This window comes from Hyaloscypha bicolor (genome assembly GCF_002865645.1).
Source record: "Hyaloscypha bicolor E unplaced genomic scaffold K444scaffold_116, whole genome shotgun sequence".
NCBI lineage: Eukaryota > Fungi > Ascomycota > Leotiomycetes > Helotiales > Hyaloscyphaceae > Hyaloscypha > Hyaloscypha bicolor.
In genome coordinates this window covers 814,905-837,688 of record NW_020194618.1, presented here as the reverse complement: position 1 = coordinate 837,688, position 22,784 = coordinate 814,905, and the positions used below count along the sequence as shown (strand labels likewise).

General features: G+C 49.2%; 8 protein-coding genes and 1 pseudogene across 9 annotated transcripts; 5 read left to right on the top strand and 4 right to left on the bottom strand.

The window, feature by feature from the left end:
* Positions 1 to 9: 9 nt before the first annotated feature.
* K444DRAFT_t27 lies at positions 10 to 155 on the bottom strand (annotated as a pseudogene). Its single transcript has one exon. The product of its transcript is annotated as a tRNA-OTHER (tRNA).
* Positions 156 to 3,914: 3,759 nt separating this feature from the next.
* Positions 3,915 to 4,599, top strand: K444DRAFT_533547 (uncharacterized protein; the record flags this gene model as incomplete). The annotated part of the gene is made up of 2 exons (XM_024875158.1): positions 3,915 to 4,021; positions 4,092 to 4,599. The coding sequence occupies 2 exons, from the start codon at positions 3,915 to 3,917 to the stop codon at positions 4,597 to 4,599; spliced, it is 615 nt and encodes a 204-aa protein (XP_024734574.1).
* A 1,422-nt stretch (positions 4,600 to 6,021) lies between these two features.
* Positions 6,022 to 7,960, bottom strand: K444DRAFT_631838 (uncharacterized protein; the record flags this gene model as incomplete). The annotated part of the gene is made up of 5 exons (XM_024883418.1): positions 6,022 to 6,333; positions 6,479 to 6,617; positions 6,728 to 6,985; positions 7,119 to 7,501; positions 7,595 to 7,960. 5 exons carry the CDS (start codon positions 7,958 to 7,960, stop codon positions 6,022 to 6,024), a joined length of 1,458 nt encoding a protein of 485 aa, XP_024734573.1.
* A 730-nt stretch (positions 7,961 to 8,690) lies between these two features.
* K444DRAFT_593105 (sn-1,2-diacylglycerol cholinephosphotransferas-like protein) lies at positions 8,691 to 10,585 on the top strand. Its single transcript, XM_024878286.1, has 4 exons — positions 8,691 to 9,071; positions 9,128 to 9,547; positions 9,595 to 9,997; positions 10,047 to 10,585. Exons 1-4 carry the CDS (start codon positions 8,764 to 8,766, stop codon positions 10,143 to 10,145), a joined length of 1,230 nt encoding a protein of 409 aa, XP_024734572.1. The 5' UTR covers positions 8,691 to 8,763; the 3' UTR covers positions 10,146 to 10,585.
* A 298-nt stretch (positions 10,586 to 10,883) lies between these two features.
* Positions 10,884 to 11,663, top strand: K444DRAFT_615066 (uncharacterized protein). Its single transcript, XM_024880648.1, has one exon. It carries the CDS (start codon positions 11,002 to 11,004, stop codon positions 11,305 to 11,307), a length of 306 nt encoding a protein of 101 aa, XP_024734571.1. The 5' UTR covers positions 10,884 to 11,001; the 3' UTR covers positions 11,308 to 11,663.
* Positions 11,664 to 12,099: 436 nt separating this feature from the next.
* On the bottom strand, positions 12,100 to 15,486 carry K444DRAFT_653908 (GMC oxidoreductase). Its single transcript, XM_024885909.1, has 3 exons — positions 15,042 to 15,486; positions 13,883 to 14,196; positions 12,100 to 13,826 (listed from the first exon to the last, which is right to left on the bottom strand). Exons 1-3 carry the CDS (start codon positions 15,129 to 15,131, stop codon positions 12,359 to 12,361), a joined length of 1,872 nt encoding a protein of 623 aa, XP_024734570.1. The 5' UTR covers positions 15,132 to 15,486; the 3' UTR covers positions 12,100 to 12,358.
* Positions 15,487 to 17,518: 2,032 nt separating this feature from the next.
* Positions 17,519 to 19,520, top strand: K444DRAFT_665175 (multicopper oxidase; the record flags this gene model as incomplete). The annotated part of the gene is made up of 6 exons (XM_024887050.1): positions 17,519 to 17,592; positions 17,899 to 18,153; positions 18,203 to 18,420; positions 18,471 to 18,551; positions 18,607 to 19,090; positions 19,144 to 19,520. The coding sequence occupies 6 exons, from the start codon at positions 17,519 to 17,521 to the stop codon at positions 19,496 to 19,498; spliced, it is 1,467 nt and encodes a 488-aa protein (XP_024734569.1). The 3' UTR covers positions 19,499 to 19,520.
* Positions 19,521 to 20,953: 1,433 nt separating this feature from the next.
* On the top strand, positions 20,954 to 22,179 carry K444DRAFT_31979 (uncharacterized protein). The gene is made up of 3 exons (XM_024871869.1): positions 20,954 to 21,228; positions 21,321 to 21,782; positions 21,837 to 22,179. The coding sequence occupies exons 1-3, from the start codon at positions 21,127 to 21,129 to the stop codon at positions 22,059 to 22,061; spliced, it is 789 nt and encodes a 262-aa protein (XP_024734568.1). The 5' UTR covers positions 20,954 to 21,126; the 3' UTR covers positions 22,062 to 22,179.
* A 116-nt stretch (positions 22,180 to 22,295) lies between these two features.
* On the bottom strand, positions 22,296 to 22,684 carry K444DRAFT_615063 (uncharacterized protein; the record flags this gene model as incomplete). The annotated part of the gene is made up of 1 exon (XM_024880647.1): positions 22,296 to 22,684. One exon carries the CDS (start codon positions 22,679 to 22,681, stop codon positions 22,298 to 22,300), a length of 384 nt encoding a protein of 127 aa, XP_024734567.1.
* Positions 22,685 to 22,784: the final 100 nt, after the last annotated feature.

Sequence of the window (22,784 nt, the reverse complement as noted above, 5' to 3'; positions counted from 1 at the left end):
GTAATTCAGTTCCATAGCCGGGAATCGAACCCGGGGCTCTCCGGCTCTTCGAAATCATGAGAAATTCTTGAAAGCGGAGTATGTTCTATGACCCGTTAGACAAACGTTTTGAGCGAACGATTTGGAGTAACGTACAACCCCTACACTACTACGGATGACAATTGTGCAAATTCTGGGCTTATTTCATCTTATACGAGCGCCACCAAAACATAACAGCCGAAAGTCTCCCGGCAAACCTGCTCTCAGTCGGCAAAGTTCGCAAATGCGTAGACACGTTTTATTATCAACGAACAACTAATCAATGACTGAATATTTTTGAATATTAAGATTCAGTAGCTTCTTAAGAAGTAACCCTGAAGGCGGCATCAATTATGGACAGTGGAAGGGCGAGGAATAAAGAATTGAGTGGGGATGACTTTTTGGTGTTTCTGCGTACCAAAATCTGCACGTTTCACTCCGATTGAAAGAACTTGTGCTTCGTCTTTATACACCTAGTGCACACAAACACTACAACGTAACGTAGGTTTTTTTACACAGTAATCTTCCAGTTCAGATCCCATTCTCGCCATTTTCAAGTTTCCTAGTAGTTTAGGGTGCATCACAGTGCTTCGGCTGCACACATAAATGGCAAATCCCATCCGTTAAAAGGTACCCCATATCTCGACTTCATCAGAACCCTGCCTCCAGTGATACTTTTCCATCCCGCAATGTCGCGAGGTGGGATTATTCCTCAACCTTGAAAATATTGAAGTTATCGCGATTTCCGACGTCTGGAAACAATTCTATATTCCTGTCCTCGAGGTATTTTTGAAGTTCCATCGACCTCGGAGCCTTTCTGTAAATACGAAGTACCGGAACATCTTGCTGCCTAAACGCATCAGCCCTCTTACAGATTCTGCAATTGTACTTATCCTCGCCAGCATTCGACCAAGCGTGAAAATCTTTAGAAGGGTTTTGAGATCACAAAGAGAACTAAGTCAATAGGCTTCAAAAACAATTATAGCTCAAGTAAGCTCCTTCGCCAGATTGTTCACTCAAAAGTTCAAAACCCGGCGCAGTTCGAAACCCCCCCTTTAATTCAAGTACGTTACCTGCACCTCACTCCACAGAAATCACCAACCACTTTCCAACGAAGTCTAGACTGACAGTTTCCCTTGCCTTTCAGATGCACCTCTCAATCAATAGGAGGTGCAGGATTGGTCCCCGACACTCCGCTACTGTAAACATGGGGAAGCTCCAGGTAGGGATGGATCAGCCCACCTTCTTCACACGGCTGTGTCCAAGACAAGTAATCACAGTCTAATTGGGTACCAACACAATCTCTCTGCCTTACAAAAATGTCGAAATTCTATTCCCAACTCACGTCTTGAGCTTGCAGCCACGCTTTGGCGCTCCAGCTGACTTGGCCCCCCTATTTCAAGGGCGATCATGCTCTTTTAATAGCAACAACCACCACGACAACTTCCCCGCTTTCACCTCAAGACTTAACCAACAAACCATATAATCTCTCGACATTCTAAGAGTCACACAACAGACGATCGCAAAACCCACAATGGGTCGCTATCCCCTGTTTCCAGGTTCCTGCAAGAATGACAGAAAACGAGACCCGAGCTGCCGAGACCCTCGCCCCGGAGGTAAGGCATGCATGCTGGCGACGCACAGATCTTCGCCTCGAGGCTGCAGATGTAAAATAGGGACAAAAGTATAGGTACTTTGAAACTGCTACGAAGCCACCAGTTAAGGAGAAACAATCGTTAGATTGCATGTACCGGTCTCACAGCCGTTCCTGGGATCGTGCGGGGCTTGAGGTCGTACATCCGTCGAGTAAACCCGTACCAATAAACTACCAAACGAAGCCATATGTCTCCTTCATGCTGGTGCACGTGACTCTCGTCTCGCAACGCGAATGATTTACGTCTGACCAGTTTGTCCAAACTCAAACTCGTCATGATAGACGGTCGCTCCTCGGTCAATTTGACGGAAACCTAAGCTAAAAATTACCTCGGGAGACCCTGCTTCAGGTCTTTCAATAAAGTATTCCTCACGTGATTGTATTTCATGCGGCAGGTGGCACAGAAATATATCCCCGCCGTTTCGTACCATTCCCTCGGAATACGACGGCCCTCCTCATTCGCTGAGCGTTTCCTTCCCTTGTACACTCGTACAAATCAAACAAAGGGTTCCTCCAACAAATAGCAACAACATGATTCGTAATGTGCCTGAGAAGAAATCGAGAGCCAATCGAACCTCTGCAGGATCCATCGCGCCACTGTCCTATTTCTATTAATTAAGTATTTTGGAATGTGCACCTGAAAAATCATGTCGAAATGTACAAATATAGGTGAATCCCCATTATGGAAGCCCTTTGGTGGGGGAGCCATGTCTGCGTGCAGCTTACGCGCCGCGGCGTCTAACAGAGACCACTGCCTTCTAAATATACACCTTGCTCACACTATCAGGCGTCACACAAGCCGGGTCTCTCACCGCAACGGCGCAGGCGGAGACGCCTCCAAGCCATAGCAGGCCATGTTCAGGACAAACATAACGTTCTGGAAAGGATCGTGCAGTCTTCCATAATCCAAGTTTGGGTGTGAGACAAAGGGTAATGGGTGAAATGAGCGATACACTGCAGCCACGATGACGAGGCTCTCTCTCGGCCTGGGCGACGTTCCAAGTGCAGACGGAGACGTCGGCTTCCAATTGCAGCTGCAGGAACTGACCGGCTGAAGCTCCCCTAATTAGAGTTTTAAAGTTGGAACTCGGGATTCTCCATCCCACGTCGTCTCTCTTTTGGGGATCGTCGCCGACCTTGAGCTTGACTTGGCTGCAGCGTGCAGCGTGCAGCGTGCACGAGCAATAGCTAGCTAACTTGAGGTGGGGTATCAAACCGGCATACTGGACTGGCATCGGCCAGCGGCTCAACGGGGCATCCGAGGGCGAGGCGGCCTGCTGTCTGTCAACTGGTCCCGGGAGTGTCTGGTCCGTCCTATTTTGCGTTGCTTTGCTTTTGACAGCCGCAGTCAGAAGTCAGAAGTCAGAAAGTACCGATGGATGCTCCTGTACTTACTGTACTTACTGTACGGAGTATGCCCACCAGTCGTAGAAAAAGGCTGACCCGGGGGCCGGGGCCCGCGGGCAGGGGGCAGTGGCAGGAGTTGACGGCACGTAATTGGGAGGCCATGTATGGAGCACTGCTGGAGTTTTGTTCTGGTTTGGTCCTGCTGGGTTGGGCGGGCCTGCAGCGCCCTCCCTGCACATTTGCAAAATGTGTGGAGGCCAGAGTGAAGCCTGCTGCCTCTGAAGCCGGGGAGTCAACAATGTCTCTCCCTGGGATAGCTCAGACCACGATTTTGGCTGCATCCTGGAGTCGCAGGCCGGTGGTGCTTATCGACAAGGACCGTCGAGGCTAGTGCCCGCCCCTGTCACGACTCACTCCGGGAGGACCAACTATAAACTTTCGACGACAATCCTCAAAACCGGTCTGTCTTCTGCCAAAACCCGCGCTTTATAAGCCGCCAGCATCGATCTCCAATCTCTCACTAATACCGCATTTCCCTCTCCTCCCTCCTCTGCTGATCACCGCTCCAACGTCCGTATATACAATGGACTATCCCTACTTCACCGCAGCCGCACAGCAGCCTTACCAGTTCCTGGGCCTCCCGCCGACGCCCGCCCACACCGGATCTTCGAACTCAGATGAATTCAGCAACTCTCCACCTGTTCGTGACCAGTTTCATACGTTGCAACCCTACTCACAGTCCTTCCTGACCCCCAAGCAGGATGCGTTCGAGTTCCAGAACTTCGATGCATTCAACCCCCACTTCAACCCCGCCAGCAATGGCATTCAAGTCAAGCCGCCGAGCCCGCTCTCGCAGCACAAAGACTCGATCAGCACGTCGAATCACAACTATGAGATGAACAATGGGGACCAGAACGATGATTCCAATCGGAGGGGGAGCAACAGTGACGACGACGACATGACACCCGCACAATCCCGGCGAAAGGCTCAGAACCGCGCAGCGTAAGTAGCCCGCAATCTCTGCTTTACAACCTTTCTCTTTTCTATCTCCAATTGCTAACTCAATTCGCAGACAACGAGCCTTCCGCGAACGCAAAGAACGACACGTCAAAGACCTCGAGGCCAAGCTCGCGGCCCTACAACAAGACTCCGTCAACGTGGCCGAAGAGAACGAGCGTCTCAAGCTCCAACTACAAAAAGCAGCCACCGAGAACGAGATCCTGAAGGCCACGGCGGCACACCCGCATCGGGGAGGTTCAGAGCCATTGCCCAATGCCGGGCCGATGCGCTACTCGCCGACGGACTTCTACACGGAGGTGCTGCGCGCGCACGACAACAAGACGCCGAGCCACAGGATCGTGACCTCTGATACCGGGGAGCGGCTGCTGGCTGCCGGTGCGACGTGGGACTACATTATCAAGCACCCGCTGTACGTCCGCGGCTTGGTGGACGTCGGGGACGTCAGCGAGCGGTTGAAGAAGGTCGCCAAGTGCGATGGGCAAGGGCCGGTCTTTGAAGAGAGGGAGATTATCGATGCCATCGAAAAGAGCGTTGCGAGCGGGAGCGACGAACTGTTGTAATGAATCTCTCTTCTTACGGGTTAACGAATCATGTATCGGTGGCTACGCGGCTACCACTGGTGTTTTTGGGAAGGCCGAGAAAGGAAAGGAAGGAAAATTTGGATGGGCGGTTTGGTTTGGGCATGCGGGTGTTTGGCTTTTTGATTTTACATGGATGGGTGATGGCGTTTACTTCACTTCTTCTTCTTCTTCTTCTTCTTTTCTTTATCCAAGATTCATGGCACTTGGATTTAAAATTTCAAAGCATTTGTTCAGGATCAGGAAGCAAAGATCAATGGACTCAATTCGACTCAAGTGCTTGCTATTCCACTGGCTCCGCTACCACCCCCTTTTCCCCAGCAGCACAACAACACCATGCTGCATGCAGGACATTCCCAGGCAACTGCCAAATCTCGATTTCGGTCACCCCATGTTCCAGACCCCGCAGAAATCAAGATCACCCCACGCCCGTCCGTGCGAAAGTTTAAGTTTGATCCCCCTTCGAGATCACCACAAACCCTCACTCCCCACGCTCCACAACACAATGCGCATGAACTGGTGGCGCCAACCGTCGACCCTCCGTTTCCTCGCACCGTCTGGATCTTCGCCGTCTCTCCTCTCCAAGAATTCCATGATGCTCAACCATCCCACACTTCCGAACTCCAAGACTTAAAATAACCAGGCTTCACTCACAGTGCCATGTAGCAAGGACCACGCCGACCTCAAAATCGCATGCTGTCCATAGAAGTATCTCTGTTAGAAAGTCCAACGGGCAATCCTCACCCAGTGTGATTCCAGATTCTGCGGCTGATACCACACCAGCGCATGGCAATTGCACAGTTCAGTCCAGCGTCAGCCACTCGCCACATCCACAGTCTCGGGAGTCCGGAAGGCGTCCACATGGCTTGTAGTTTGTGGTTCACGATTTCCACACCTCTCTCACCTGCATACATTGCATCCCGTAAGATGACTTGAGGGGATAGAAACCTCCCGACTGGCTTTCAGCACAGCATGTTCTTCCTAGACTTGATCTCTACAACACAGCTCACCCACTCGGGGCCTTGTTGGCGTCCGATCTTCCTCGCTGCTTTCAGGTCATTACTCTCGAATGGGTTGTCTTCGCCCCCAATACTTGAGCCCATCAACTGTTGGCTGAGACGCGCTTTGACCCACTGAAAAGTTCGGAGAGAGTCAATTGCTTGGAGCTTGAAGGGTCAGGGGAGCTATTGCGCAGAGAGAAGTATACTTGGAGGGTTTCACTGCCAAGAGCGAACGGCTTTTACTTCCTGAGCAAGTTCCCGCCACCTTTAAAAATACCAAGGATGACGAGAACAACGTAAGGTACCACTTGGAAAGCTATCCTAAGGCTAGTGAAAAAATATATATATCGCTGAGCGGTCCAAGGTCACGCTTCTACCTTGGAGCAAAGTAACCATCGCTGGGTTACGGAGGATCAATGATGCTGTGCATCTTTTGCTTACCCTTAAGCCTCCTCCGGGTCTCAGAGGCCGTCTCCTCATCCGCATTATCATCAGCGGGCGCCTCAACGGTCTCCTCTCTTATCTCCTCAGGCACCGGAACCCCGTCCAACCACGTACCAACCCTTACATCCACGACTTCCTTCACCTCCTCTCTGTCCCGTCTCAGCCTTGCGAGTGAGACTGGTCGAGGTTGGGGGTGGGGTTTGTCTTCCCAAGAAAAATTGTCGTACTTGCCATCTCCCTCAGGTAGAGTGCCTCTCAATGTATCACCCCACTAGAACAATTAGCAACAGATTTCTTGATTGAGGCGGACAGGGGAGCTCGGGGTATGGGTTCTTTACAAATGTCCTATCATAGTCGTCGGACAACGGGAAGTTTCTGGGGAAACGACAACCCTGTTGGACCTGAGGGAACCATACTCGGAGCATCTGGATTCTATCCGCGGTGATTCGACTTTGTCCCGCTGGTACGATGCACTTTATCGCCTGCCAATTCTTCATCTTACGAAAACGCGCTATCAGTTCGAGGAAGACGTTGTCGGACAATATTGGACCCCATCTAAAGTAGAATTGCAAAGGTCTGTGATCCGATCAAAACGAGCAATGAACCAGATGGACGAGAAATATTGGCAGCTGGATTTACTGGACGGGGTGGAACGACCGACTTACGTCATGGCGTCGTCGTCTTTGTAGACTCGCCCATGCAATGGTGCTCTGAACAAACTATTCGCTTTCGGTTCTTGTAGCAAACCACTGACTATTATTCGACTCCCTTGCTCCGCTGTCCTAGCAAACGCTCGCTTGCAGAATTTGTCGACACCGGAATGGTCCGAGTCAGGATCTTTCCAAGGGGGCTTTTCGCAAGGGCCTGGCTCGGCAGAAAATATGATAACATTCGCGGGATTTACGCGTTTGGCGAGTTGAAACCTAGCCCGATTTATTTAAGTCAGCCAATGTGCCAAGTAGTCGTGGGACATTCAAACGCTTTAAGTCAAATGTACCACCATTCGTGGAACACTTGAAAAGGACGAGAACTGAATATTCAATGGAGTGTACGTACATTATCCCCATCTGCAGAATCTTGGTCGCCGGATACTGTATTGCTTCGTCGGGGTCTTTGTTTAAGTATTGCAGGATTGAATGTTCTGGGCCGTTGAGAAGAAACTCAAAACGCTGATGCACGATGTAGCGCTCACATCCGACGAACTCAAGGTGAGTAGTGGAGTCTTCCTTCAAGGAGGTCTCGAGAAGTAAGGCAAGGAGAAAGATAGCCAGATACGCCGTTGATATAACGTTGATCTGCAAATGCAGTTCCGTTCCATGGCGGCTTCGAAAAACTTGGCCATGGTCGTCTGCAAGATCCTCTGTGTGATGATTAATATTGAGAACGACGGCATGGATGCCAAGGGTTTCGCGATATTCTTGCACGTAGTTGACGAAGTTCTCGATGGATGGGTAGCTGGCCACCCCCAGTTCCAAGATTGTGCAGAAGTCCACCTCTTCCCTATTCGCCTCCCGTTCGATTCATTCTCTCACCTCATGGGCTTTCCGAATATTTCGAGCTCCAATGATAAGTTTTGCTGCGTTGAGACGAGCAATCTTGATGGCTGCTTCCGCACAGATGTCTGACGTTGCGCCGATCATGACAACGGTCTTGCCGGTAAAGTCCTTCTTTTTCCCCTTCGGATCTTTGGGTCCACCAAAGAGGCTGTTCTTCCACCATTGGTTGACGTGCTCCCGGAATTGGGCTTCCTTCAGTTTGCGGCAGTGTTCCCTAATACCGACCCTGTGGAGTTTAGTCTTGGTGAGAGCGATGATCTTGGGAATGTCGATTTTAGGAACGCGGCTGAAGTTGGCGCGGTGATTCTTGGAATCGGACGTGGAATTATTTGATGAAGCCATATTGAATGATGGTATTGGTAACGAATGTCCTAGGCAAGCTGGTTAATCGAAATGACAAAATTGGGAAGCGGATATCCCAAGAGAGCTGGGTGATTGAAACGTTGATATTGAAACGAATGCCCCGAAACGGGTTGGGTGATTGAGATATCGATGTTGATGATGTTGAAGAGCGAACGAATAGCCCTGCGAGAGATATAAATGCTTGAATTTAAAGTGGAAGGAACGAAAGAGCGCAAGCTTGAAAGCCATGTCGCAAGCAAAGGAGAGAACCATCAACCCCAACTCATGCGTCGCCAACCAGGAAAGAACAATGCCGATCGCCAAATGCTGCAGAAAATTGTGTGAGACCAGCAATTTGTGTACGAGGGGCATCAGAGGATTTCTTCCATGAAAAAGCATGAATCTCATCGTCGACATGCGAGCCTGTCAATGGGGGTCTCCAATGTGCGTCGTCACAAGCCAGAGAAGCCCAACTTGGGCTCATGATGGTAGAGTATGCTGCTCCATATCTTATGTTGCCTTGTCTTAAATGAAGGATCGCAATCGCAGTGTATCAAGCCGGGTAGAACCATAGAAAGATGTGTGAGACATGTGAGGTTTAAATCCTCGATTCAGCCCCTTTTTCACGAGCTGGGGGCCAAAAAGGGGAAATGACGTGGGTGTCTTGGCGGCGCGTCCTCCAGGGATTCGAACATTTCGCGACAGGAGGAATTCCACGGCCAGGACATCACACCCGACCACACCACCCCGAGCATCTCCCTCTCGCCGAATCCTCTGTCCTGTTCGAAAGACAAACCGCAATCATGGTGTACGTGCGACAAGAAAAGCTTCCGAACCTGAAGCAGTATAAATACTCCGGCGTCGACCACTCGCTCCTGTCGCGATACGTGATGAAGCCATTTTACACAAATATAGTGATAAAATGCTTCCCCATGTCGATGGCGCCGAATCTGATCACGTTGAGTGGATTCAGCTTCGTGGTGGTCAATCTATTGACGCTACTGTGGTATAATCCGACGCTGGATCAGGATTGCCCGCCCTGGGTGTATGCCAGTTGGGCTGTGGGATTGTTTTTGTATCAGACGTTTGATGCCGTTGATGGCTCGCAAGCGTAAGTCGATCGGAAGCTGGTTTTAGAGTCTGCAGAGGTTAACATGGTGATGGTAGACGACGAACCCATCAGAGCGGACCGCTCGGAGAGCTTTTCGATCACGGCGTTGATGCTGTCAACACATCCCTCGAAGTTCTGATATTTGCTGCCTCGCAGAATCTGGGAATGGGCTGGAAGACAGTCATGACTTTATTCGCATCCCTCCTAACCTTCTATGTTCAAACCTGGGACGAGTACCACACCAAGACTCTCACTCTCGGCTTGATTTCTGGGCCCGTCGAAGGAATTCTAATCCTGGTTGCCGTCTACGCATTCACAGCTATCAAGGGAGGGGCCAGCTTTTGGCAGCAAGCCATGTTCCCAACCGTGGGCATTCCGAAATACGCATTCATTCCCGAATATATATACAACCTTCCATTCAATGAGTGGTATATGGTGCAGGGTGGATTTGTTCTGGTGTTGAATACCATCCAATCGTGAGTTTGACACACTTGTAGGTCCGCATGAGCTAATCGAAGAAAAGTGCTCAAAATGTCATCAAAGTCCGCCGAGCCCGTGGTGACAGGTCTCGCGGTGCTCTCCTCGGCCTCGTCCCCTTCTTCGTGACCTGGACCCTTATCCCCGTATACCTCTCCCTCAACCCCGAAATCCTCCACAACCATCTCGTTCCCTTTGTCTTCTTTGCAGGCTTAGTAAATGCATATTCGGTTGGGCAAATCATCACAGCACATCTCGTCAAGCTCGACTTCCCATACTACAACGTCCTCGTCCTGCCAATTGCGTATGGGGTATTCGATTCTTTAGGACCATTTTTGCAGCGACACCTTGGGCTTGGATGGCCGAGTGCGCTTGGAGATGGCGGATATCAAGTTGCATATGCCTTCTGCATGTTAGGCATGGCTATCGGAGTTTATGGAAGCTTTGTGGTAAGTCTCAGCAACCTCTCAGCTCTATATTCTGCTAACGGTAGTCCAGGTTGATGTCATCGTTACGATTTGCGATTATCTCGATATCTGGTGCTTGACCATCAAGCACCCATGGAATGAAGAGGAAGAGGCGAAGAAGGCACAGTAAAGGCGAGCGAATGATACCCATTAAAGTAGGAAAACGAAAGGGATGGAGCATGGAGCATGGTGGTTATATGCATGCGTGGGAGTCCCGATCTGTTTGGTCCGTTCATACGATTCGATGTCCATATTTTGGTTTACGAACAAGGGGTGGAAGGTAATGCGTGTATTTTGAAATGGAAGCGGTCATCTCAGGACCGTAACGCGCTTGCTAATCGGTGCTTCTTTTCCACACCCTGACCTGCTCAAGCGAGGAAACTTTCAAATCTAGTCCAGATGTCTTTGTGCCAATTTAATAAGCGGGGGTGCTCCCGCTAGATCTCCAGTTTCTTTCTGTCTATCCTACTGTGTTTTATCGAGAAGAAGCGTCTCCATACTCATCCCCGGTCTCCTGGAGATTCACCTCCGCAAAAGAACGTCCTCTTCCAAACACGTTCTCTAAGTACCAAACCTCGTTGCCCTATTCAGTTCTATTTTCGCTGATCTACGCGCTTTCCATCTCGCGTAACCGTGTCTCCAGAGATGGAGTTCTTGGCGCACCACTGAAATGCACTGAACACAAGCTAAGCGCCAGGAACCCAGAGCCTGGATCCCGCCTCGCGCTCAGGTATGCCAATCACTTACAGGGTGCCCTTTTCCAGCATTGGAATCATATTCAGTGCTACGATAGGATCCGACGCTCCATTTAAGTAAGTGGGACTTCCTCTTTTCCATTCGTTGGTAAGATATATTCTGCCATATTCACACAAAACGTACTTCCTCGCCCTACCAAAACTCGGTCCAAAATCCCATCAATTCAATTACTCACCTACACGCTTTATATAAATTTCTCTCTATTCCCTTCTTCATCTTCTCTCGTCGACATGGCTTCTATAACTTCAGCCCAACAACAAGTCCACAATCTCCTCAAGCGCTCCTGCAAGACCGACACCTCCACCAACGAGCAGATCTGCTACCACCTCCCCGTCCCCGCCATAATCGGCATCGTGTTCGGGCTCGCCTTCCTCCTCATAACCGGTTGCTTCATGGGCTTCTTGTGCTACAAGTGCGTACGCCATAAGAAGAGACTGGAGAGGGAGGGCGAGGAGGTGGGTGGTGGGCAGGGAACGGTTGCGTATAATGGGGCGAAGAGGGGGGAACGGGAGGATTGGATGAGGAATGCTTATTAAGGTTTCGTGGATGGGGGAGCTTGAGGAGGGGGAGGGGTGGGTCGGTGGGGGATTCAGCCTCAAGTCGAGCGTTTTCGCCAAGGGTATATTCGTTTTAGTGCCTGCATTTACCGGAGTCAGGAAATTGGATTGGGATTAAATAGGGTTTTGAAGTTTTCGTGTGGGATTCCAATTGCTCTTTCGCATCTTGGGTACCGGATTATGGCTCCGTAGATGAGCGCAGACCCATCTTGGTTCTACCTGTGTAGATTGGAGTACTGTAGAATCATATGCTTTGGCGGTCGGAGTTGGTTTGGAGCTTTGTGCTTTATGTCTGGGGTGTGAAAACATCCTTGTATGAAAAAATATGTTCCTCGAAAATCCAGATTGTGATTGTTCCTTCTCTTTGAAAGCCTTGATACTTGAAGGACTTGCCCGCCTGACTATCGTGGAGTCTTACCGTCTGAGAACGGAGCCGTATTATCTGAGGTGCTTGGATGGACTGATTGACATTAATTGTAAGATGATTGTAACAACTTTTCAACCCCATTCGCAAGACTGCGATAAATACCCACATGTTGCCTCCGTGGGGTACGCAAGTGCAAAAACAAAGATTAAAATAGGAAAGGCTAACTGAGAAATAACCCTCGGGATAGTGTCTGACAACCACTGCAGACCTATTGGATAGGAGAATCTGCTGCGATGTTCCAAGTTGTTACTTAGTCAAGATGGTTTGATTGTCTCGATTATATTATGTCAAATCTCTAGCAATTGCATTTTCTTCAATTCTTGCCGCAATTCATCCCGATATGGCTCGCGTTCTCTGCGCACTTGACGGGTTTCCTCCCTTGCAGTGCTTTGAACTTGGATGGTGAGGTAAGTAGTAATTTGAAATGGATCGAAACTCAGAGGTATAATTATGTACAATAAGTTCATGAACGCAAGACCGGCTGAGAAGCTTGGACGAAGAATTTAAACAACTGACAACAGGTCCAGCCGACAGGAAGTACAAATATAACATCAGAGTAAATTCCCCACAGCCGATTTAACGCCTGGCATTTCGAAGCAACGCTCACTTGCCAGCAGCAAACTCCTGCTTCATCATATCCGCAACCATCTCAGCAAGCCCAAACACACTGGACGCAGGATGTCCCGGCGGTGAAAAAGGGAGAGCACTTGCATCTACGACCCTCAAATTCGAGACACCGATCACACGAGCTTTCGAATCGACAACAGCACGCGTATCATTGCTCCTCCCCATCGCGCAAGTGGCGCTTGCTTCCCAAATCGGCATGACTTGGTCGATAACATGTTGTCGAATCTTCTGGTCATCGTCATCTGGAACCAAATCATATCCAGGCCAATACTCTTTCCCAATCAAGGCTGGTTTCATCGCTGGCGTTGTCCAGCTTTGACGGCCGCGTTTGAAGGCTACTGTAAGAAGCTCGATGTCTCGTGGGTCATTGAGATAGCCGATATCCACAACAGGCGGATCCATATTGCTTGAGGAGCGGAGTCCAACGGTGCCGCGAGAAAAGGGAGCAGAAATAGAACACGCCAATGAACCGTAGTTGGGAGAAAGAGTGTCGTTTGTCGGTGGTTTTGATTCGATGGTACGGAAAATGAGCAGATCGCTGTTAACAGGGAGGTATTGGTAGACCGGCCAGTCTGCTGGCAGCTCAGCTAGAGCTTGGCGGGTACTCGCGGAAAGGGTGTTGTTCAGTTCAGGAGGAACATTTTCAAAAACGGCGAGATCGAGGGCATCTGTGAGAACACCTTGGCCCTGAGGGAACAAAGTGTTGTTCACGAAATCGGAAAATTGGGAATTGAAGATTTGGCTCGTAGTATTGAAGTTGACCTCGTAAGTGATGCCGACGAAGGACTGATCTTGAAGGTTTTGCCCCACACCAGGGCGATCGGCGACAACTAGTATGCTCCAGTTCTGCAGAAGGTTTGCGGGACCAACCCCAGAAACCATAAGCAGCTGCGGTGATCGGAACACGCCTGCACATGAAACAACTTCACGAGCGGCCATCAAAGGAAAGGTCTTGTTGTTGAGATCATTCGCCATGATGCCAGTGGCCGCCTTGTTATCATTAAACATGATCTGCAATGCTTGAGTATTCGCGAATATAACGAGGTTGGTTCGATTCCGGGCGGCTGCAAACATAGATGAGGCGGCATCGGATCTGTGCATGTCTGTAGGGTTGACATTTAAAGTCACATATTGGACCCCGCTGAGTGTACCGCTTGAGAAGCCGTTGGCTGGCTTGACTCCGAGGGCCTGCCACGCAAGCTTCATCCATGTCGATAATGGGGAAGCGAAGTTGGCGAAAGAGACCTGTAACGGGCCACCAGTTGGTTGATAGGCATTGAGATCAAACTGAATATCGCTGGTATTGGCGCCCCTCGACGTAACATTAGGAGGTGTGAACTTGACAGATTTCTGAAGATAAGGCAGGAAGTTATCCCAAGCATATGCCTGGTCTCCAACAGTGTCGGCCCATTTTTGGTAGGTACCCTTGGTACCTCGAGTGTACCTTGAGGACGGAAAGATCAGCCTTTTTGATTAACCGAGAAGAGGAAGATTACATACGCAGCAAACCCACGTGCACTTGAACCTCCGAGCATTTTGCCTTGTGGATAATGCTGGCTTTCACCATTCGCCTTGATAGGCGTTGTGATGTCAAGGTAGTCGATGCTTGGAAGCAAAGCCGGGTTCGTTGGATCGACAAAGGTTGAGGTCGCGAGGTTCCCAAGTTGGTATGTGAGGTACGATGTGGAAAGAGTTCCTTTCTCTACTACCGCAACGCGAATGTTTGGATCCTCTGTAAGACGCATGGCAAGGGTAAGACCCCCAGGGCCTCCCCCAACAATCAAATAGTCGTAAGTAGTTGCCACTCCGCTTTGCTTGATTTCATCAAGTGTAATCCCTTGGATGAGAGAATCATTGTATGTTCCCCAGAGCTTAGTCGAGCTAGTAGCTCTCGGAATTCCAAGGCTTTGTACGCATGAGAAAAGGCACAAAATTGGCGAGATGACCAGAATTGATAACATCATTACGTATCCGCAGAACGATGACGAGAACGCGCTTTTGTTGGATATAAATGAGCCACTTGGCAGCAAGATGAGAGAAGATCAGTATTAAACACAGACGGATCGATTAAACTCAAAATAACATGCAGTGAGAAGTACTAGACCAGGGATATCAAGAGCCTGCGAGCTTGGTGACACCTTTTGCGACACATTTTGGTTGGACTTACCTTCTTCTCTGTTACACTGGTGAACAGAAGATCGGTGAGAACTTCATGTTACAACGACATTGATTCTCGGATGTCTCGAATTCTCGCATTTCTGTTCGTATTCTCTGGGTGATGCCAAGGACAAGTTGGCAGCTAGCCCAACCGTTTCAGCGCAACTTGGCAAATCGCAAACTGGAACACTTCATGGGCAGGACTTGGCTTGCGAATTGCGAGGCTTCTAGGCGACTTCCTGTTAGCAAACCTCTCGCGGCACCACAGCACCGCAGCACCGCAGTCCAGACGGAATTCGATGATGTTGATTTCCTTGTCGCTTGTCATTGTCACGTTGTTAATGTTCTGTTGTTGTTGACTTGTCACGCTGACGTGATTAGAAAAAATCCACTAATCCTCATTAGGTTTAGGCCCACATTTGTGGAGCAGACAATGAGATTTGCGCTGATCCCAAAACACTTCACGTCTTCACTTCTTATCTACAACAAGATCCAGATTCACGTTCTTTTCTTTCAGGCCCCGCGTCGAATGTTGCCTCCTCTGGGTGTCCCTCCGTGGAATTTTCCAACTAGCCACAGTGTGGAGCAACATTCCAGCAATCTGGACAGCTTTCGTCCGAGGTCATCTGACGCACAGATATCCCTTGGAAACAACGATGGCGGTGCCAGACAGTCGTGGAAGCGGAATAACAGAACATGGTTATGCCAGAATGGTTCAATGCGGAGTCAATCAGTTTTCAACATGTCGATCCGCCTGGAAGCCAGCAGATGCCAGCGCTGTGAGAGATGATCATGTCTATACTGAATGGGCTCATTTCTTTGGCCTCAGTCTCAAAATTTTCGTAGCTTACGGTTATCTGACCAGTGCCGGTTTTGATCTTGTACCGTCCGACAGCACAACAAATACGAAGGAAGATCTCTCAATTTCATACATAATTAATCTTCCCACAAGTTTCATTGTCCTTCGAGATTCAAGCTTTCTCGATGCTGTCCTATTGATCATGTGCGCTCAGCCCAGGGGGAGGTTGAAGTTCGAAGTGTGATCTAACGTGGAGCCAGTGCGAAGTTTTACTGCACGCACTGGAGCCTTTTGAATTCGATGTTGATTGTTCCGCGTCCTCGACGGCTAGCTGGAGCCCCGAGCTGGAGCCAACATTGGCAGAATAGGAATGAACCAAGTGTAATATGGGTGCCAGAATCAATCTGCTTGGGACCCGACCCGCCTAGACAAAGCATTTCGAGATGTGATAGGAAATCTGATGCTTTTGCGCGCTCTTTTTCCTGGGAGAATGAGAGGTCTACACTACGTTGGTGGTCTCCAAAGTTTGGATATTTCTTAGCCTCAAAGTCCTTCTCAATTTTCGTGTGTTTGGTTGCGTCTATGACAACAGGCGCCCGCATCCTCAATTTGAAGCAGATTTCAGAGTAAGTTATCAATGGAACTCTTGGTTTCATCGTCAGTGAGACAAAGGTTTTGTTTTCCTGAAGAATAGGGAGCTCTTGAAGCCGAACTTGCATCTTGATTTCCACAGTAGGCCAAGTGGTGCACGAGACTTCAAGATGTCCGCCAATGCTTAGCTTGCCTGGTGCTTGAAACTTGTCTGCGTGCCTGAGTTGTGCGGCAGCATTCAAGATCTGGTTCATCCGCCAGTGCAGAGCATGACCCCAGGAGCTCTCTTGGCGATTTGAGTTGCTCTAGCTCGGGGTACTGATCGGAGAAGTCCAGGGCTAAATTATTTTAAGCACATCTCGCAAGTCAAAGTTGTCTCGCTTCGCCGTTTCACATCACTCCCAGTCTAGCGCACAAATAATTCAGATGAAGCGACACTATCGACGTAGCCCTTAGCAACACAAATGACGGGAATTCTAGCCTAAGCCACTTGCCTAGAGCCCCTTTGTTTCCAGAGTGGAATCAGTTATCCCTCGATAGATCACGCACTGGCTGTGCCAACGATTATCTTCGTATCATTCGTGTCACGAAGTCATCATAATACCCAGAAATCTCGCATCTTTCCTGGAATGTCATGCTTGATGCGTAAAAGGCGAGCGTTTTGCTTCCCGGATTTGCAGCAGTTTCCGGCCGAGGTGGACAATCGGTGCTTCGAATGATCATGTCGACCTTCAAAGACTTCTATCTTCGAAACCTTCTCCGAATCCAAGGCATTGACCGCTGTTCATTCGATGTTGGATGAAGCCGACCTCGCTTGCTTCATATCCGGAAGCGAACCCAAGAGTGAGAATGCCGCATCTGTAGCCGTCACACTTGACCGAGTACAATCTTTGGGCTGTTACATCATGTTGGAGGAGCTTCTTCTACTTATTCAAATACCCTTGAAGTTCCAAACAGAGTTTCTGTCAAGCCATGTCTTCAATCGTCCTTCTATTCCGCGGCTTTTCTTTCTTTTGCTGGTGGTGGTTCAGTTCGTTAATTGCAAGTAGGCAGGGCCTGCCTTTGCGAGTCTTTCCACCACACAGATATGAAATTCCTCGTTCTCTCTGCTCTTTGCGGCCTTCCATTCGCTCTTTCAACCTTTACAAATTCAAAATTAGATAATGCTTTCACTGCAACTTTTATTATCCCTGCACGGAGAATCTCGACGGCTCATCCTTCTTCACTTAACCTTCCTATTTCAAACTTATCGAATACCCATCATACTACGTCTGGACTAGCACCTAGTCGAATGCCTCCCATCTCCATAGCAACAACCACCTCGACCCGCATCTCCTCGTGTGCCCAGATATCTACTTCGGCGCTGGCGGTGTCTTCTGCTCGGGGCGTATCAACACTTCGCAAAATTTCTACTGCACACACATCGACTATCCGCTTTTCCACTGGGGTTTCAACCTCACCTTGGTTAGCGTTGTCTTCTGTTCCTTCTGTTCCTGCAATAAATGCAGCGCCTTCTCCTCTCCCAACTGGCTCAAACGCATCACAAATTCCTCCGCAGGGTAGTGGCGGTATCTGTGGGGGATCACCGAATGGATGTTGGGGAAATTTCAGTATTGAGACTGATTCCGAGAACACGTGGCCCACCACGGGCCGAACCGTCGAGGTACAAGAGAGCTTTCGAACAATGCCCCACAAACTCGCTGATTCATTTCGCAGTACACTTTCACTCTGACTAACACCACTTGCGCCCCCGATGGTATCCCCAAATCATGCCTTCTTGTCAACAACCAATTCCCTGGGCCCACCGTTGAAGCTAATAAGTAGGGATGCTACGTTCTCACCCTGCATGAATCTGATCGTTGAATAGACTGGGGTGATTTGATCAAAGTCACAATTAACAATCAGCTTGAAGACAATGGGCAAGTATCTCCAGTCCGATTCATCAACAACGCTGATTGTGTTCTTCTAGAACGAGTATCCATTGGCATGGTATTCGTCAACAAGGCAGTAACTCTGAAGACGGTGTCAATGGGCTGACTGAATGCCCTCTTCCTCCAGGAGGGTCAAAAGTGTATGTTTGGCAAGCAACATCATATGGAACATCCTGGTGGCACAGTCATGCCTCCACACAGTATGGCGATGGCGTTTTCGGAGCAATAGTTATTCACGGTCCAACCTCGGCTGGGTACGACGTTGATATGGGCCCGATCACAATCTCGGAGATGTAAGGCGGTGGTTTTAATCCAGACTGGACCTGACTGACTTCTTTACAGTTACCGCACTTCAGGTGGCAGCGGGGCCGGGGCATTAGATGTTATCATCTCCACCCAAGGACCTTTGACGGATGTGCCCGACAAAATCCTCTTCAATGGAACGAACGTCAATGCGCAGGGTGGCGGAAAGCGTTTCCAGATGACGGTCGAGCTAGGAAAGAGGTACCTGATGCGTTTTATAAACACGGGAGTTGATGACTTCTACAAAGTTGGGATTGGTAAGTAGGATGATGCCTATACTTCTTGCAGCTTTCGCTGATTCACTCAGATGGACATATGATGGAGGTCGTTGCCATTGATCTAACCCCTGTCAAACCTTACACCACACAATATGTCAGTCTAGCGATAGGTAAGTCGCCATCCTCCCCTCATCGCGGTCGCCCACGTCTCTGACAATCTAAAAGGCCAAAGATTTGATGCCATCATGACTGCAAATGGCACAGTGGGGAATTACTGGCTACGAGCTCTTCCCATGAATTGTGCCAGCAACAATTACAATGGAAAGGGAACCCAAAATGCCATCATTTCGTACAAAGGTGCGGCGCCAGCACTTCCAACCACCGCCGCAGCTCCAGTTCACGACGATTGCCTCGACGAACCCGCCGAAAAGACCATCCCATTTGTTGGAAAATCGGTTAATGTCTCCAACTTCGACCCCAGGCATCTTCCCGTGGCCTCTCCATTCAAAATCACCTCAGCGAACGAGGGTCGCGTATTCCGCTGGTCAATAGGAGAAACTACCCAGAATGTGGATTTGCAACATCCTATCCTGCAAAGACTCGTGCAGGGAAATACCACAATCTCACCGGAAGATAATATGATTGGAGTTGATGAGAAAGATACCTGGGCATTTTGGTACATCCAGAACAATTTCTATGAGCCACACCCGTATGTCTTACCTCTCCATAATCGAAGTTCCATTTTGTACTAACTGGGGATAGCATTCATATGCACGGCAACGACATGCGAATTCTCGCCTCCGGGGAGGGGCAATGGGACGAAGACCTCAGCAAATTACAAGTCAACAATCCGATGCGTCGTGACACCTTCATGCTACGAGGTGGAGGCTACGCCATTCTCGCATTCTATACAGACAATCCCGGTATTTGGTTACTTCATTGCCACATCGGGTGGCACGTCAGTGAAGGACTATCTACCTCGCTTTACATACGAAAGGACGATATCAAGCTTGACGCGGAGGTGGGCAAGAGTATTGAAGATGGGTGCACCGCTTGGAACGACTACCTCACCAACCCAACTAAGTTTACATACCAGAAGTTTGGTTCCGGTGTTTGATTTTTCAGTTATATATCCCTGCTGTTAGCAATTGAAAGCGTTTTCGCTCTTATTGTATCAGAAGCAATGAAGCAGGTCAATATCAATACTCAAAAATAGATTAAAAAGGGGGGAGGGTTCTTTCCTCTGACTACCTGACCTCAATACCACCCCACCAAAAATCGTACACGCCCACTGCCACGCCCTTCCCCTCCCTCTCTCTAAGCCTGTACTATTACGTAAAATCTTTTCTCTCTCTCTTTAATTCTTATACAGATCCCTTCCTGAAATACAGGTTGCTGTTACTGATACGCTATGGTGATAGCCATGTCCGCGGTCTACATTATAGCCACTTCCTCGTACATTTGCTTGATGATCACTCCCGCAAATGCCTCGCCAAAAACACTAAGAAATTCCAGAGCTTTTGTGTCTTTGAAAGTATCGAGATAATCACAAAGATGAGCTACCGTCAAAGGGTAATCTCTAAGCGTCCTGAGGATCGACATGGTGAGCTCTTTTTCACGAACTCTAGCAGCCCGTGCGGCGTAAGATAGAAATCGAAAAGTAGAAAGCGAGAAGTGAAAAGCTGACTTCGAGGGTCGAGAGCCGAGAGTTGAGAGTTGCGTGTTTGCACTATAATTATCCGTTCCGCTGCCACCAGGTGCGCCCCCCGCTTACGATTTTCTCTCAACTTCAAACTTAAATAAATCTTCACGTAATAATATAAGACTTAGGTCCTCTTATTGACCAATAAACAGCCTTTTAGTTAGCTCTTATGCCTATTTTTATTTTGCTTCTATAAAGGATCTATAAATTGAAATGCGTTAGAAGAGTCGGGGCTTTAATGTTCCGTATATTTAATGTGGAGGGCGCAGCTGGTGGTAGCGGAACGGATAGATAAAAATTTAGCGCTTGGCTTTTTCGTGGGGTGCGCCACAGATTTTTGGGTCACCCCACCGCGTTTCTCGCTTGGACTAGACGTTCTGACGGCTTCCGGCCGTGTGGCTGCTAAGCGGAAGTGCCCCAATCGAGGACCCCATGTTCATTGTCTGGATTCTTTTTACGCAAGCCACAGACCTGCCGGTCCGCAAATATCGACGAATCAAGGGACAACAAGCGTTCCTAGTTCCTTTATCGGTGCATGTGTCTCTGCGGTGGCGAAGGGAATTGCCGTGTCTTGCGGCACTTGCAGGATACATGCATTACGGTTTGCTGCCAGCTGGGCTGGATGCAGTGGATGGCTTGCGTCGCAACAGCTCACCGAGTTCGAGGGCCAATAACTTCGACCTATGCGAGAGACCATGGACGAGAGCGTGGTCAGAAAACACTATTTTGAGCGCAAATGATTTGGCAGTCCTGGAGTTGAGAAGCTAAGCCTCGAGTTGGGGCGGGGTCTCAGAGGCTGTCATCAACCAGCCTTGTCTCAGCTGCTTGAAGCAGCCACCACAAGGCGACTCCAAACAGGCGTTATTCTAATCTGCTGTGTTACGGTGTTTGCTTCTTATATGTGCTGGCTCGCAGTCCGAGCATTCCCCGCTTTTTCCTCCAAGACCTCACTTCCTCCAAGACCTCACTTCCTCCAAGTTCGAGCATTGTTGTACTATTTGATTTTTAGGCTATTTTAAGTTTGGTGAAGAGAGTTCTGCAAGATGGGCTACAAAGACGAGAAACGCGGTAGCGTCACCTTCTCGGCATCATCTCTCTCGTCAAGAGACTCAGAATACCTTTCAGGCTTCGAGAAGAAAGATTTGGTCAGTCAGATACTTCCTCCACCTCCACCACCATCGCAATTCAATTCTTTCTTCCGCTCCAGTTATAATTGCGGTACTGATCCATAAGCCAGGCATATAAAAAGCGAATTCGGATCTTACGATTTGTTACCCGATCCCTTTCACTCGTTATCAACGCCGGCATGATTGGCATCCTCTCCTTCACACTCGCCCGATACTTCCTCACCAAGAACAAGATCATCGCAGGAAATGTACACCCTTGGGTCACGCCTGCCACGCTTTGGCCCACGTTCATGCTGCTGGGAATCGCAGTGTTGACTTTCTTCATGAACCTTATCAACGTCTGCGCGTACATGTGCGGTGTCGACGCTGCGAACAAGGCTTACTCATGTACAAAATATGTCACTTATGCCTTGACTGCGGCCCATGTCGTCGCATGGGCGGTCGCAATCGGGCTTTTCAAAATGGCGCAGACGGAGAGCTCGCTTTGGGGGTATACGTGCTCATCGAAGGCGGATCAAATTCAGGCACAGGTTCAGAGTTATCTGGACTTTGGCAAGCTGTGCACGATGCAGGTTAGTTTCTTCTGATTCCGACAAAAGCTTTTGGGAAGTGCTGATGAATGGCAGAATGGAGCATGGTACATGTCGATTCTCGAAGGCATAACGTATTTCTTGACGTTCATTGTGACCATCATGATGATACGAAGAGCTTCAACTAAGAAGAAGATGTCGAGGGCCAGAGAGAGCTTCGCTATGGAAACTGGGTACAATCATGGAGGTGTTGGGCAAGAGTCGGGGACGACATATGCTGGGAGGCAGTATATGCCAGTGGCGAAAGAGTCTCGCTTTTGAACATCAGGAACAGGATGGTTTAGATCACAGGGTATGCACCATTTAGAGGATCGTGGTTAGAATAAGCAACGTTAGAATAAGCAACGAATATATTGATTTTCCTTAACTTGTCAGCCAGGGAAGTCTAGCTGGATGAACCCACTGTTCCCTTAGTTGTGATCTCCAAGTTGGGAAAACACTTTACCGGAATGCACTCGCATTGGTAGGAACATCAACGCTCGGGGAAGAGCGTTTGTTCACACTCCTCTCGTGTACTTTCCAGTATTGGGGTCTGGATAGTAGGGTCCCTTACTCTCTCCCCATTTCCTTGCAGGATGCGCCAAGATACCACCCAGTCCCTCAGCCAGCAACTCATCGGTCATACTGTGACCTCCGCCCAAACACTGAAATCCTCCCGGATTTTCCTTTCGGGCCCAGTCATTGTTTTCGGGGCAGACGCCAACAAGCTTGATCATTCTTTGTGCCCAGTCATCTTGCTCTTTGAGATCTCTGGGGGCTAGGGATCCTCTTTGTGTTTGGCGAGATGCGAATTTGAAATCGTCCGGGGTCTGGAGGACGCTTTTTGCGGTGAATGGTGCCACAGACTTGAAACTTGATGTTGTATCGAGTCGGCTAGCCATCGCAGATGCAGCATCAAGTCGACTAGCCATCATTGACTGTTGTGTTGGTCGTGAAGAGGGACGGTAAGTTGATGGTCGTTGGCTGGTTATAGGTTGCTTGCTG